The following is a 13,473-nucleotide window of genomic DNA, read 5'->3' on the forward strand; positions in this document are numbered from 1 at the left end:
AAGTGTCTTCTCTCCGGAAATTAGTACTTATTTACTCAAAGAGAGCGCTAGCAAAAACATTTGGAAAACATTTTATTTGGTATTAAGACTTCTAGGTGTAAGCACATGAATAAAAGCACGTTTTTACAGTGAACAACTTCCCGTGTCTGCCTGGTAATTTCAGCAGCGATCTATCAATGAAATTGATTCGAACATATATCCATCCATTAAAAGCAGCATTGTCAGGTCAGGCCTGATCTAGTTCTACAGCAGTGCTCCATTATCTCAACTGTTCTCCTTGCCTATACCAAATATAACACTGGTGTTATTATTGATATTACACTGGCACTGACGGACTTCACCAGGGATATACTGGTGACTTGTCCCTCCGGCTCCAGCCTTCATTCCTCTCTCCCCTCAGAGCCTCCTCAGACACCGCTGGGACAGCTCCTGTGAGGACATGGAACACGGCTTCACCTCCCAGAAGCAGCAAGCAGAGATTCAATATCCTGAATGACTTTGGAAGTTTTTTCCAAAGCCTCTAAGACGCAACCTTCACGGAGTTCTTCCGTCTCACCCCTGTTTTCTTTTTTGCCAACGGTGATATCAGATGGATTGCATTTTGCAGCAGATGTCCTTTTCAGAATGTTGCTATTGTCTAATAAAACTAGTGTTACTTTGTTAAGAAAAAAAAAATTCAGACTCTTCCTTCTAAAGAGAAAAAATAGTCTCTGCATTTGTATTCATCATTCTGCCTAGCAAAGTCTCCCGTTTTGTAGCATGATAATTACATACAGCTGAAAAAAGAAGACTGTATAACTTAAAATGTCTACAACATTTATAGAAAAATGCCTTTTAGACTTCAGTTTATCCAAAAGTTATTTTGAAAAGAAAATGGGTGCTACAGTTCTGTTTAACAGCATGCACTTTTCATACTAATAGAAGTGAACACTGGCTTAAAGACAATGATAGAGAAGCTCTAAGCAGATTCAGCACAGTGCACATTTTGAGCTGGCTGAACACAATAGAACAATAATAAGGTAGCTGATAAACAGAAAGATACTGTACTGCAACATCAAGCCCAAAAGCAACTGTGTTCCTCTTTCAAGAACAGATCAGCAGATGACACTTAGCAAAACTGATGCAATACACAATAAAGAGCTTTATTTTCTGATGACTTTTCATTTTAGTTTTGTACTTCAACACTGTTTTTGTCTTTTTTCTTTAATCTTTACCACAAAATAAGTGTTAAAAAGATAAATAAGAAAGTGAAATTGTTTTTAAAAGTGAGACAGTTAAAGAAGCTAAGATCACGATAGGGAGGCTTTGATGATTTGAAGTGTAGAGTTGAACATACAGATAAAACAGCAGAATATAAAAGTGAAAAAAATCTATAGATTTCAAAAGGATACAATTAAATCTCTGTATCTTTTCAATCTCAGCATCAGCAGACCTATCCAAGAGAATAAAGATTATTACATGATTTAGTATCATAAAAGGTTCTCAAGATATTTTCTACTTCAGATTTTAATTTTTAACAGTTTCCAGCAATATTGAAAATTAAATCAGCAAAATCCAATTGGAAAATAAAGCGTTTTCTCTTGTCTTTGATACCAATATTCAATGGCTGACGTTGTCAATCAATTGTGTTTCCAAATTGGGTCTCTGCTTTAAGAATACTCTCTTTGCTGTAAGTACATATAAATATATATAGAATTTTCATTTCATCAGCTCTAAAATGCGTCAGCATTTAGCAAATGAATCTGCTATAATTTAAGTAACAAGTACAACTGTAAATGATTTCAATTAGCAAATTTTTAATATCCAAATATGTTTGCAGATGATGTCAATAGATTTTTGGTCAGTAGTATGTATTAAAAAGGACAAATATGTCAGCAAGAGATACAAGTGTCATTGGGCAGATCTAAGTACTGCTCTGGACAGTGGGATGTTCTGTTAATAGGCATCTTAGTCTGGTATCTTTTCTTTTCACTGCAAGACATTGGCTTTGTAACATTAACTGTCCTTTGACAAAGTCACCATAATTCTGATTTTCAAATATGACAGGCAAAGCTCCATGGAACAACCTTCACCTGAAAGTCACCAAACATTTTAAATACTGAAGGAAAAATACAAAACCATATACAAAATAAATAAATCTTTTAAAATAATTTTTGATTTTTGACAACTAGGAAGTGCGAGATATAAAATTCAAAGCTTATAATATTTTGGAGTTTTGTTTTCAACATTATTTATAGTCAATTATTTAGGCTAAAGATGAATACCAATTTTCTTCAGTAACAGAGTGTGCAGTATGTTCAGCAATCTTTTTTCTTTCATTCAAACTTCTGCACCATTCTATTGCTGTTTTGATGTACCTGTGTTAATATGAAAATTCGAAAAAAATAGTTATTTATGTGAGAAATAAACTCCATTTTTGAGCAAGAAACTGAAGGCACTAAGGAATATATCTGGATCTGAAGGAAAAAGCTATGATTCAAAATCTAGCTTTTTCTCCTAGCTTGCCTTGCCATTTTTGGTCTAGAATCTTCTTCATATTTAGATCTATATGGTTATAGTAAATTATAACAAAGCAGGATAATTTGCAATGAATAGTGTACAAGTGTTGATTTTTGTTTGTGAATATCTGCTTGCTAAAATGCAGCACAGAACGTCTGATGATTCCCATAATGAGGCTGTAATTGGAACAAGCATATTAGAAAAAGCAATCTGCAGGTGGAGGTCGATATCTGTAATAAAGCAAAAATTGAATAAAATGCTGTTCAGTTCTATATATCAGCTCTACATAGGGCAAACACTTTTTTTTTTTTTTTAATTCACTGAAGTAAATGCCAAGTTGCAGCTCTAGTTGTTTTTCTAAATAGAGATTGCCATAAAGTTATAATGGAATCACAGTATGCAGTGGCCCTAAGTCATGCAGGCCAGAAGTAAGATAGAGCTTTTTTCATTATATTGATATTGACAGTTTGGTCCATCCCTACCAGTAGTAAGTACTGTTATCAGTAAGTACTGTTTCTTCATAAAAGAGGATTTACAGAGAATAATTTTTTATATTTCAATTGTTTAAATTAAGCAATTAATTTAAATTACCTTTCATAGACTCCAGGATGACTTATTTGTATTAGCTGCTGTAGCCCATCAGGAGTAGTTATCTTACACCAGCCTACATCTTCATTTATCTTAGAAGAAAAGAAAAAAAACCCAAATATTAGTTTTCTGGTGCAGTCCAAAGGAAAAAAAAAAAGCAACTATAGTATGCCAATTTAAGAATAAAGTATCTATGAACAAGCCACTTTAAAACTTGCAAATGTGTGTTTTGCTAGGGATAGAACCTGCTATAATCTGCTATAACAAATGCAGGGGAAAAACATGTGGTAAAGCCCCAACTCTTCCTCTGTGCTATTCAAGAGTAAATTATTTCTAAAAATGTCTCCAAACCTCTAGATTTTTCAATTTTTTTGTCTGTTTTTATATTTTATTGGCATCAGAACTTTTGTTTGGTATTCTCATTTGTTTCCTAATAACACTTTTTCCTGGAAAGTTTTAGGAATAGTCCTTCCTCTAAGTCACAGGTTACCTGGATCTCACTATGGGAAGAGCTGAAATCCCAAACCATAGTCACGGTCATCCTATCCAAAAAAACAGCATGGACTTTATGATCTGAGTACACAATCAGTCTTCCTATGTTGGGAATAGCCTTTTCATGCAGCAAAACTGGCAACATTTCTCGTCCATCAGTCTCAGATACCTAGAACAAAACAAATACATCAAAAACTTGAAGAAAGGCTATTTACATATTTAAAACTGTCTGTATCTGTTCCAGGTTATTAATTCACGTGTTTTTCCAGATCACAACCACCTCTCTTCATCATGCAATTGTTTCTTAAACATATCTTTTAAAGGCATGCTTTTGGTTCCCAAATATCTGCCTTCCAATCTGTCAGGATACGTTCACCATTCCTCCCTCTAGATTAAGTCCTGTTCCCTGTAGCCTGTATAATCATCCTTATAACACTACAAGATTTATAATTTTTCAGCTACATACCACTTTCCAGCAGCAGAGATAATAATTATGACTTAATGACAATTTTGTTTTGCAGCAATACTGAAGTATTCTGAGGAGAGAAAAAAACCCAAAGTATTAAGCATTTAATTCCTATTATGTGCTCTAAGCACTTGCAAATTTTGTTTTGTAAGTTTAAATAAGTACTCGGTGCTAAGATAACTTCCTTTGATTTTTATACTTAAGATAATAATTAATGTTTTGTGTAATTTTAACTCCTGTCCTTTCTAAGTCAGCAGAATTAATGTAACAAAGGTAAAGTTACTTTGTTGCCTGAGTAATGATGGAGAATATAGAATATGGATGTCCTGGCACATCTGGAGGTAGGCTGCTCACTGAATACATTTTTTCTTCCACCTGAGTAAAGAGCAGAAAGATGAATTAGTTGCAGGTACCATAGCATGAAAACAGAATTAAGAGCAAGTTATGAAATTTCTAACATCCCAGAAGCCGACTATAAGCACATTTAAATCTGCCACAGAACATGCACAAATATCCATTGAAAAGTGTATCCTTAAGCTTACGTCTGCATGAAGAAATTTTCAAATATTCACTTTCTTTACACTCAGTAAGAACCAGGAAGTTCTCTTGTCAGACACTGGACTGCAGGTCATTACTAAGTGGCAATGTTTGACTACAGGTTAAAGGCTGGGTTCCAAGAGTATGAATCTGATCCTTATTTCTGCTTTAAAAATACAAAGACTCTGCATTAGCACTTGAGAGGACCCCTCCTCTGAGGGAACTTAACAGACAGGCACAGAGGCAAAATCCTTTTTCCAGCACTGAACAGCTGGTCCACAGCAAAGACAGAACAAAACCTGCATCTTCTAGGTTCTGTCTTCATACAGTAGAAAACACTTCCAAGTACAAAGAGATTAAACTGTAATCAATACATTAGCTTCATGACTAAACTTCTAAATTAGTGAGAAATTGTTGTAGACTCTTATTCTCGAGTTTGATAAAATAAATGTTACAATGAAGAAGAATTTTCTTATTGTGTAAAATTTAGAAAAATACCTTCTGAAACAGAAAGAATAATCTCATCTTTTTGACTGATGGCTTGATTGAAGCATTACAGTAATTACCATTATAGTGTAGGGACTATAATGCAAAGGAAGCTGCAAACTGAAGGAATTTGGAACATCCTTTTAAATAGTTTTAGTTTTTAAGTAGTTTTGTACCTTCTTTGTTCCTTTTTGGATTGCATAACGTATGAAGTATTTTCCCAAAAATGCTCCTTCTGACTTGAAAAATGAGTCATCCCCAGGATAAATTTCTGCAATGTTTGTCCTACCATGGATAAATCTATGAAAAACAAGAAGATTTTAGCAAGTATTTAAAATGCTGTGTCACTGGACAAGCAAAACAGGTTAAGAACCTGAAGAAAACAATAAACAGAGACACATTTTCAGCAGCTCACATGTGAAAAATTTCCACTCTTTTACAAGCAGCGGAATGTACCAATAATCTCTTTTGATACAGAATATTAACATTACTAGAATCTTTGTTTCCACATGTGCATGGGGTTGGGATTTAAATAAGCTAAGGAAAACCTTTTTTATGTAAAGTAAACACCTCTCAAGAGCTGTTCATTCCACTGACCACGAAACACAGTGATCCTGAAAGGAAAAATCCAACTTTCTCATTAGACCAGCCAGAAAACTGCCAGACTGAACAATTCCTGAACAATCTGAAGGTCTTAATTGAGAAAATAAGCTCTGAAAATACTCTCAAGTCCTGCTAAACATTTTATTAAGTTGAGATGAAAATTTAGGAATTACACTGAGGAAAAATGAAGAACACTCAGCAGAAAGATTAAAGGTTTAAACAGCAATTTAAACAGCCTTTTATCAAAGGCTTTTAGGTGCTAATAGCAGATGTAGCAATTTCAATTTGAAAATTTCTTTGTTTGATTTTGTGGGGATTTTTTTTTTTTCAAACCATATAGACAAGGTGATTTGCCAGGAAAATCCACACCTGAACATGTGAACTATGTAGGTCATGAAGACAAACATTTTTAAACTAGGAAATCTTCAGCAGCAGAAGGAGAAAGCTAATTTGCAAAGAAACCAAGTACCATTATTGTAAGTGAAATCTGTGGGTTCTCCAGCAGTCTAGTAAACCTTTAAGAAATCATATAATCAGATCACTTAAACATGATCTCAGATTCAGACCTGATAATACACTGTGCTAGAAAATGTGAAGTCTCGGGGAGTGTTTCCTCACCCGAGATTTAGATTGTTTAAAGTCCTTGGCCCTCTAAAAGCCCCAAGTCGCATTGGTATAAAAAAGCGGAGTCTTCAAGGTTTGTTTTCATGTTTCTCGTGTTGTTTATTATTTGGTATCTCAGAATTTTCTCTGCTCCCAGCCGAGGTCCAGACAGCAGCTGGGACACAAGGCACTGCCCACAGATGGGATATTCCCTTACATTTATACAGATAACTATGTATTGGTTATTTACTATTTTGTAGCAATACCTAGTGCCCACACCAAAAGTGTCATTTCTACTTTGACCCAATCCACTCTAACTACTTTGTGCCATCACCACCCCAAAAGATGGAGGATGAGGAAGAAGGAGGACACGAGGTACCACCCAAATTCCACCATGTTGTCCCCCTTTACCTCTATTCCATGAACCCTAAAACTACTGAATTTTGTATCTTCTACTGTGCTAAACTACTGTTTTCATATCCCGGTGGTTTGCAATTCCTCTCTCTGTGTCAGAAGCCTCTCCCATGGACTAAAATCAAACCCGGTGTTTTCCTGGGCTCTGTGCCAAGGTCTCAGAGCCCCCTGGACTGGGTCCACACCCCCCTATCCAGGGCTCAAATTCCCTTCCTCGGGTCTCAGGTCATCCAAGGGGATGTCCTGGACTCCAACAGTGAAATCCAATGAACAAACAGCAGAAAAAATGAGACTCTGACATGAAGATTGTATTCCACTTCTCAAAGAGTGAGGAAGGGACAAAGTAAGACATTTCATCTTAGATTTTAATTCCCACACAAATATCATCTTCCAGATAATACAAATTATTTCCTACATACCTGTAGAAAACACCCTGGCACCATACAACTTGAATTAGCCGAGGGAATGAATACTTCTCCATATCTTCATTCTGAAAGAAGTCACAAAATGTCCACCTGTGTGTGTAAAATACAATGAAAGCCTCACTAAGTCCATATGTTGGTTGTTCTTTTGTGTGTGAGTGTGTTTGCTGGTAATTATTTCTGTAACTAGAACTGATGCATGCACACTTACTTAAAAAATAAAGTGATGCCTATTTTCAGAGTCCTCCAATTCCGTAGTGATCTGCTTTAGTTACCAAATTAAACTTCTTGATCCTGCAAATTTTTTTTCTTATTTTTAGTGATGCTGACAGACAACATATGCCACTGGCCCACCTCAGAAATATTATCTTTTCAAAACTGAAAGGACAAAAACCAACCCACTCCAACACAAAACCTGTGTTCTTTTTTCAATATTCTTTTTCATTTACATATTCATACAGCATGTCAGAAAATATTTTTTTAATATGAACTGATTACTATACCTTCATTACAGTAGTTTACAGTAGGTTAGAATGGTGGTTTTACAATGTTATGTTTCAAGAAGTTCCTAGAAAGCCACAACTGATAATAATTTTTAACTTTTTTTTTATAGCTAGGATTCAATTATTTCACTAGAAGTTGAAGATGGAAACTGTAGAATTGTGAAGCATATGTTAATAACTACAAAGCAAATAGTTTAAATTACCTGTGTAGGTGTGGGGCTCTGCAGCTGAGTGGCAAAGCTGCAGGTAAACAAGAAACTGTTTCATGTGTTTCAGGGTCTGCTATAACATCACCTTCGACAGCTGTACAGCTGTTTTTCTCATATGTCTTCATGACATTTTCCACAGTATGTACATTACAGCATTTTAGTGCCAAGGACAAAGGGTATTTCCATTCTTCTGGGCACAAGGAAACAGGCCAACGCTGTGTAACCCATGTGTATTCAGAAGAACAATTTGTGTAGAACAAAGGTACTCCATCTCCATCTCTTTGGTCCTTTAGTTTGGTTGGCTTACTGTATTTACCTTCAGCACAGCCACGTTTATTCCTATTCTCTATTCTTCTTTGTTCTGATGAGACTTCTGCAGCAGCACTTTTACTTGGTTTTCCACACTGATCTCCACTTTGATAGTTGCTGTTCTTTTCAGTGGAGCATGGAGATGATGCAGATGACTGGCTGACTTTGCATAAGAACTCCACTGTAAATTCTTGCTGCAATTCTGACAAGTAAAGGTGAGCATAGCCATCTACAGATGAGATCTTCACACTGCCATTGTCTAAACGTCTTGTCAGATCAGCTGTCGCGGGGTCAGGCCATTTAATTTTTAAGATATCACTGAGAAGAATCTAATACAAGAAAAAGGATTGCAGCAAGATAAAAATTACCTTCCTCCCAGAAACTGCAATGAAGCATTTACATTTAAATTAATTCAATCCTTCTGCAAGATGATGGCAAGAAATGTTGCTCTTATCAAAATATCTAATCTTCATATCTGCTTCCTCCTGTGCTAAAAGAATTTTGTCTAAAATTAAATGTTTTAATTTAACCCAGCCATAAATTAGTAAGGTGCATTAGCAACTGACCAGGCACAACTGTACATGTTTTTGTTTCCAGTGGCTTCTTCAGAAACGAGGTAGAGAATGGCCAAATTATCTTGTTCATAGCAATTACCAGTGAATTCGATAAAGAACTGCAAAAGGACACTAAAAAATAATCAATACCAGATAAGGTTGCAGGTAAAACTTAGTTGAGATAAACATAATGTGACCTCAATGAGGAAAGGCAATCCTAACTATATATACGTATATATATTTCTGTATATGAGGATGGGCTTTGAGCTGGCTATCACCAACCAGGATCCTGGTGTTGTAATTCTCAGTCCCATGAAAATACACTCAGTGCTCACTAGCAGTTTAATCAGTATGAAATATTTGAAAGTTCTAGGAATAGAACAAGAGCAAACTGAACATACAGTGATACCACTGAATATACATTCACAGTTAACCTGCATTTTGAATACTAGCTGCTGTTCTGAACAGGCCAGACTGCTGACAAGATGCTCCCCCTCATGGAGCTGTCTGGACATGTGAGTGGGTGGAGTGGCCAAAGGAGAACCTAAGAACAAGTTGTTTTGAACTCAAGCATAATGCAATCTAAGTGATTTTGTGCCCATGAAAGTGCTGTCACTGATAGTAACAGGCCTCAGGTCAACTCTGCAAGGCCTCGGCTTATTAACAATTTGTTATGAGAGCTGAAGCTTAGAAACTCTTATGTTTTTTATGGTGGACTGCTAAAGTGTGGGAAACAGCAAGGGCCTTGAAAACATGGGCACTATTTGATAACAGGCCACAGAACAATAAAGTGACAGTAGACTGCTGGACCAGGACAATCTCAGGAGCTCTAAAAAGACTATTTTGGCTTTAAGATAACCAGGAGTCTTTCTCAAACTGAGCGGGAAGAAACCAAAGCAACAAAAAAAAAGTGTGTGTGGGGGAGAAGCCAATCAACATGGTAAGGTGTCTGCTGTGGTCTAGGAAAGTTATCCTTCAGCATCCTGAAGCAGATAGTCACAAGGGATGCTCTAAGTTAAAAAAAAAAAAAAAGAAAATCAGCCAATCTCCAAAAGAGCAAAATCTTTCCAAGACATGAGAGAAGGTGGAACTTACTCCTCAGTGCTAAGAACAGACCATCAGCTCTTTGCTGCTGTGCTTTGCAGTGAGTGCATGACTGGTAAGGACTGATGTATTTTAATTAAGTATATTGTGACATTGAGTGACAGAGAGGCAGCTAAACATCAGTATGAAGGGTGTGTTACTAATGAAGGATCAGTCTAAAAGCTTTAAAACTCACTTGATTAATCAGTTGTCTTAAAGACTCCTACCATGCTGTGCAGACACTCATATTCAGTGGCAACACCCAGAGAGATGCAAAGCTTCCAGAAATGTTAAACTGGTCTCTGCAATATGACCTGGAGTGGCCATTCCCACAGAGAGACCCATTCCTCTCACAGACCCCAGCAGCATTTTCACATGGATACTTCCATGGGGAGATCCGACAACCTCGGAAAACACCTCCCTTGTGCTGTGACTGTCTTGAAAAGTTTCTACTGCCAAAATGTAACAATGTACAAATTCCTAGGTTTTACCCTTGCTAGGAATAAACTACTTGTAGCGTTTCATTCTACAAAGAAAACGCATTAACAGAGGTCTAAGCAACAGTTAAAACTGTAATTTAAAAAGACAGTAATTTAAGAAAGATGACAGCTCCATTAGCCAAACCGCACTCGATAAATCTCCATGGCCTGTACTCACACACGTGCATGTGAAATTATATTAAATCCGCTAGAGAAGTTTGTTTTACGAAAGCATTACACGTGTAATGTGTAATCCCACCTTTTTTCTTTCTGGAGGTATAACACGTGAAGGCAAGTATGGGCGAGAAGAAAAGGCGTTCCTGAAATCTAGCGCTCGTAGAAGTTGTTCCTGTTGAAAGCGCAGAGAGAAAACAAACAACGCTTTCATGAGTTTTTACATGCCGTGATAAAATTTTATGCTGATTTCATACATTCTGTGGAGCTGAGGCTACGAAACCCCCTCCGTTTTTTTACAAAGAGAAGTAAGAACTGTTGGGGCCGTGAGCCCCGGGCCGCCCCGTCCCCGAGCAGGGAGGCAACCCTGGCACTGCCAAAGGGATGCTCCTCGGGACGGCGCAGGGACGAGGGACAGCGCTCGTCCCCAAAGACAGCGTCCCCAAAGGCACTGCCCACAGCATACCCGGTAGGCGCTGACGACGAAAGCGACCCGCTGGCGGGTGATCTCCGCCGGCTGGAGCGGGTGGGCGGCCGCGGGGAGCGCGGCTTCGTACAGATACTCGGAGCCGCAAGGAGACAGCAGCAAGCGGGACCCCCCCGCGTAGTGCACCTCCACAGAGTCGTCCCCGAACAGCACCATCAGCCTTTCCGCCTCCATCGCACTGGAGGCCGAGCCAGAAGGGCGGGAGGTGCGCGGGCAGAGGCGGCCGAACGGCGGGAACGGCGGGGCGGGGCGACAGCCCGAACTCCTCCGAACGGCCCCGAGCTCCGCCCGAGCCTCCCCCACCTTCTCTCCAGCTCCTCCCCAGCGCAGTATGTCGGCGAGGGAGCCGCGCCTTCCTCCTCTCCGACGGAAACTGAGCGCATCGATACACACATCTATTAAGTAAGCTTAAGGAAACTGCATACAGTGTCTTTATACTTATTTTAAAAAATAAGTTTTATTTGCTGAAAACGGATGTGGGTGTGTGTCTTTTGCTGCTCCAGAAACAAAAGCTAGCAGTACAAAGGCGTCCCCCCCCCCCCCCCCCCCCCACTTACCTGTAATTGTTCCTCCCCAAGAGACACCTCGTTCAACAGGTGCCCCGGTGCAGAGCAGGGCTCCGCACAGAACTGCTTCTCCCGCATCCCTATGCAGCAAGCCCACAACTCAGCAACTGGCCATTCATTCCTCATCTCCCCACAGAACCACCTCTGGGAAACCATCTACAACATACTCCAGATAAATAATACTCTGGTGACACCTGCTTTTCATTCACTCATTCACAAGGCAGGGTGAAGCAACACACAGCTCTGTACCTAGAACTGCACAGTAAAAGCTCTATCTAAACAGAGATAAAGACCATGATGCCAAATGACATTTTTTATATGCCTAATTCCCTTTTTTTTTTAACTATTATATACACCCTCCACACCCCCTGCCCCCCAATACTTACAGTTTAATCAAAGCTGGGTTTGACTGGAGTGACAGTTCACAGCTAAGTGACAATTATTACCAACCCTCACTCCCAGCACTTAGCAGTTGAAGATCCCCACTATGAGAGACATATGGTCTCTCTTAACTGCAATGATCATCCCTTACCTGCTTAGGGAAGTACAGGTTTCTCGGATCAGTGCAATCATGGACTGAGTGTGTTCCATACAGCTTCCCATTCTAGACAGCTGTTGTCTCAGCAGAGAGTAGATCATGACCCAGTCAAGTGGCTGCTGACGCAGCCATGCATCCAAACAACCTGGTTCTATTCACAATACTCCTTTTTAATGAGTATTATTCTGTTCAGTACTTGCCTGAAGCAAGTTTCAAAGTATATATTGGGATTATGAATGAGTTATGAATACTATTATTTATGGATGATGCATTGTATTTTGCTGGCAATGTCACTGCTCTGTTTGGAACCCTCAGCATAGGAACTCTGGAAGTAGGTCACAGGCTGAAGTAGAGGTGGCAAATCAGCTGAAATGTCATTTTCTGTTCCTGTATCAACTAATGATCCACAGGCATCAACTGGATCATAACTATTATTCAGTCATAGAGAAATTGCATAGTTGAACTGTCAGTAATTCAATGAGCTGCGTGTAGTAGGAAGGAAAGGCAGAATATGATAAGGAAGTAATGTTCTAGTGAGAAATAAAGATTTCTAGTACAAACCAGACTGCCTGTCACTTACATTCAGTGCCACAACGGAAAACAAAACTACTGAAAAACAAAATCTGAGCTATGAGCAGTTTGTGATACCTGTGATACCTGATGTGGTTGGGCCAATCTTGTTTCTCTCTAGTGGTTAATTGTTCTAAAACCCAACAGTTAAAACCCAGTAACCTCATCTGTTTTTTTTTTTTTTGTTTTTTTTTTTTTTTTTTTTTTTTAAAAAAAAAAGGGTGCCAAAAGCCAGTAGCAAGAACTTTGCAGATTTTAAAGGAAAATACTGAGAACAAGCTGACTTCTTTTCTGGATATGAAAATCACTGAACAACAAGGCACATGCAAAAGCAGCAACTTGTGCAGTTCATTTCGAAATTACTTTAAACAAGTGTGATTTTCAAATACTAATTTTTTCACTAATCACAATTAATTTGTCAAGAGTGGGAAATAGCATGCATACTTTTATTGATCTGCAAAGCATGGGTCTTATGCTCAAATTTGAATGTAAAGTCTGTTTCTTTTCAGAACCAGTGCTAAAGAACCTTGCTTCACATCTTTTCCAAATTTTGCTTTCCATGCTTCTGTGCCTCCACTGATTTACCATTATGCCATTAAGAAAATACATATTTTGAAAAGGTTTACATTGTACATTTGCAAGGCATTTTCAGAAACCTGTAGATGAGAAACACTTTACACAGTGCATTTGAAATCTGTAAATGCTAAAATTCAGGTGAAATAACCGTTTAACCTCTCATGACTCATCTCTATCATATGGGCTATCTCAACAATGGGCTATTAAGAGTGAGCAGACAAGGGGATCCTGACTCAGCAGTAAGAAACGTGCTGCTTTCTTTTGCTCTCTCACATTCACTAGCTTGTATTGAAGTTCTGTGAGACTGAAGACAAG

The 13,473-nt window shown here is 38.4% G+C and overlaps 1 protein-coding gene across 1 annotated transcript; it reads right to left on the reverse strand.

The window, feature by feature from the left end:
* Positions 1 to 54: 54 nt before the first annotated feature.
* On the reverse strand, positions 55 to 11,082 carry CZH5orf34 (chromosome Z C5orf34 homolog). The gene is made up of 12 exons (XM_066338592.1): positions 10,888 to 11,082; positions 10,507 to 10,596; positions 7,817 to 8,460; positions 7,108 to 7,203; positions 5,245 to 5,368; positions 4,329 to 4,420; positions 4,046 to 4,115; positions 3,578 to 3,748; positions 3,091 to 3,179; positions 2,265 to 2,357; positions 1,392 to 1,432; positions 55 to 646 (listed from the first exon to the last, which is right to left on the reverse strand). Exons 1-12 carry the CDS (start codon positions 11,080 to 11,082, stop codon positions 453 to 455), a joined length of 1,899 nt encoding a protein of 632 aa, XP_066194689.1. The 3' UTR covers positions 55 to 452.
* Between the last annotated feature and the right edge of the window lie 2,391 nt (positions 11,083 to 13,473).

Source organism: Sylvia atricapilla, chromosome Z (assembly GCF_009819655.1).
Source record: "Sylvia atricapilla isolate bSylAtr1 chromosome Z, bSylAtr1.pri, whole genome shotgun sequence".
In the NCBI taxonomy this organism is placed as follows: domain Eukaryota; kingdom Metazoa; phylum Chordata; class Aves; order Passeriformes; family Sylviidae; genus Sylvia; species Sylvia atricapilla.

Bases quoted from the DNA above. Each gene is read 5' to 3' on its own strand.
- CZH5orf34 (XM_066338592.1), bottom strand. From the start codon at position 11,082: ATGGAGGCGGAAAGGCTGATGGTGCTGTTCGGGGACGACTCTGTGGAG. The intron at 5,369-7,107 runs GTATGTAGGAAA...TGTTTTTCATAG, and splicing joins TGCCAGGGTGTTTTCTACAG to ATTTATCCATGGTAGGACAA. The intron at 1,433-2,264 runs GTATTCATCTTT...TCTCTTGGATAG, and splicing joins TCTGTTACTGAAGAAAATTG to GTCTGCTGATGCTGAGATTG.